The sequence below is a fragment of the Pteropus vampyrus genome, unplaced genomic scaffold (assembly GCF_000151845.1).
Source record: "Pteropus vampyrus isolate Shadow unplaced genomic scaffold, Pvam_2.0 Scaffold317, whole genome shotgun sequence".
Lineage (NCBI taxonomy): Eukaryota > Metazoa > Chordata > Mammalia > Chiroptera > Pteropodidae > Pteropus > Pteropus vampyrus.
In genome coordinates, this window is record NW_011889098.1 from 859,088 (window position 1) to 861,219 (window position 2,132).

Below are 2,132 nucleotides of genomic sequence, written 5' to 3' on the forward strand. Positions count from 1 at the left end.
GTCCTGAGCCTTTCGTGACCGAGGCATGAAGGAATCAGCATTTCAGCCTGAGAACCAGCCGGGACACGGAATGCTGTGGGGTCTCGTCTTTGGCATGCGAGGGACTATCTCTAGGTGCCTATTGGCTGCAGAACTAGAGCACCCCATTCTCCCACCCATCACCCCGCTAACTCTCTCCGGACATGACGCTGCTGGCGTGGGCATAATGATTATTTACGGCGGCGTCTGCACTTTCCAGGTCGTCTGCGGTCGGACCGTCCATGCCGAGCCGCTTGCTGAGAATATTGCACGCCAGCTCTGCTGGGGAGCATCGTCGGCCACTATTCTCTCTGGCTGAGACCCACAGAATTAAAACTTGCGACTCCGGCATCCTGAGTTGGAAGCCTAGCTTACTGCTTACTATTTGTGACTCCCAGGCAAAATTATTTAATATCCCATCTATGGCTCTGCCTCATTATATCTGTAAAATGGTGGGGATACTAGTACCTACCTCCCAGGGATATTCTGAGGATTAAATGACACGATCCACACAGGGTTGTTAACAGGCTGCCTGGTGCACAGCAAGCACGCAGGACTAGCAGCAACCTTAATTATTCTCATTCTGAAATTCCGTCTAAACACTTAAATTTTGTCTGCGGTGACCCAAGAATACTTCTTTCTGGCCTGTTTATAATAGGCCGATGACTCCGCAGAGAAAGACAAGTGGGCTGTTCATTAGGAACAGCTGGCTCTTGTGCAACGGCGAAGCATTTTCACCGAACCACCCTCTCTCTTTTATCCGATCCTTCCCGGAGCAATGGCCCATGTCCCTAACTCACTTTACCGGATTTAGCAGCAGAGCCTGCAAGAGAGGAATAAGCATGTTCTCGGGACAATGCTGTGTGGCCGGTACGAGCTTGATCCTGTGACCTTGGCTTAGTGAGAACCAGGAGCTGATGCGAATAGCCACCGACCCCGAACCCCTATGCCCCAAATTACAGTCCCGTCGCGGAGAGAGTGCTCTGTGAAGCGGAAAACCCTAACCCGATGCTGGGACCAGGAGTTAAAGAAGATGAGCGTTTAGTGGAATTTCAGCCCATTCCGCTTCCGCCGCCATCTCCATCGCCTCCTCGTCTCCAGAAGCGAGAGCGCGGACAAGCCGACCGAGGTCCTGAGAGCAAAAGCTAACGCGAGGGGTTTAACTCACCTCCTGCGAACGGCTCGGAATACTCTAGTCCCGCCTGGCACCCTAGATTCAAAGCAAAGTTTGGAAATTAAAACCCAATGCAGGCAATAGCACTTACAAAGCAGTGTCCCCGCTCGGCTGTCAGGGACCGCCATCACGGCGGTGGCATCTTCGCTTTATTCCTGAAGCCTGACTATCCCGGGAGTGTTTTGTTTGTTGGTTTAAAGAAGAATAGTGTTTGCTTTTAGAAAATACCACCACGGATTCAAGAAATTCCCATAGGAAGCAGCGTGCGGGGCCGACCGGTCCTCTCGATTTTAGGGTGCTGCATGAAAAATCCTCCAATTTTATGCTCTGCCCCATCAAAATCCAACCCCCCACCCCCTTTCTCACTTACCTGATGGAAATTGAGCCAAAATGAAGAAAAAGACAAAGACAAAATACAACAACTTGCTGCCTGGGGCCATCGCTGAGGAAGGGCTCCAGCACAGAGCTGCAGGGTGTCTTTGAGAGGACAGAGGCGCCTTTATATTTGAAAGTAACGTGATGTGCTCTCGGTCAGTGAGGTGAATCAATCCGGAAAGCACAGTTACACGCTCCGTTTCTCCGGATCAAGGACGAACGTGATGGGCCGCAGCCCTTGGGCTCCACGAAGCCTCAGAGTTTGGGGGTCTGCCAGGGGACCTGCAAGGAACACCAGGCCGGGTGTCGGAAGGCCGGGGGCCACACACAGCTGCGACACACCACCCAGGAGGGGGAGTCCGCTCCTCCGCCCACCGCTCCTGGCTCCGGGGTCCTCGCCTATCAAACAGGCACCAGCGACAGTTACCCTGCCAGCCTCTCAGGTCGCTCTGTGGGCCTAGTGCCTTGAAGACACAAGCGTGTTTTGAACGTCTGCGTGCTCAGAGGGAGGCCTGGCAGGAGCTCAGTGTCGTGGACCCTCATGCTCCCGGCTCCCGGCTTCTGC

General features: G+C 53.7%; 1 protein-coding gene across 1 annotated transcript in view; it reads right to left on the reverse strand.

Annotated features, from left to right (window-relative positions):
* Positions 1-1,632, reverse strand: part of LOC105303794 (beta-defensin 105-like) — a 3,599-nt gene extending 1,967 nt beyond the window's left edge. The window contains exons 1-2 of the mRNA XM_011377600.1: positions 1,563-1,632; positions 1,187-1,228 (exon numbers count right to left, since the gene is read on the reverse strand). Of these exons, the coding sequence (XP_011375902.1) occupies positions 1,187-1,228; positions 1,563-1,632 (112 nt within the window). The remainder of the gene's footprint in view (positions 1-1,186; positions 1,229-1,562) is intronic.
* Between the last annotated feature and the right edge of the window lie 500 nt (positions 1,633-2,132).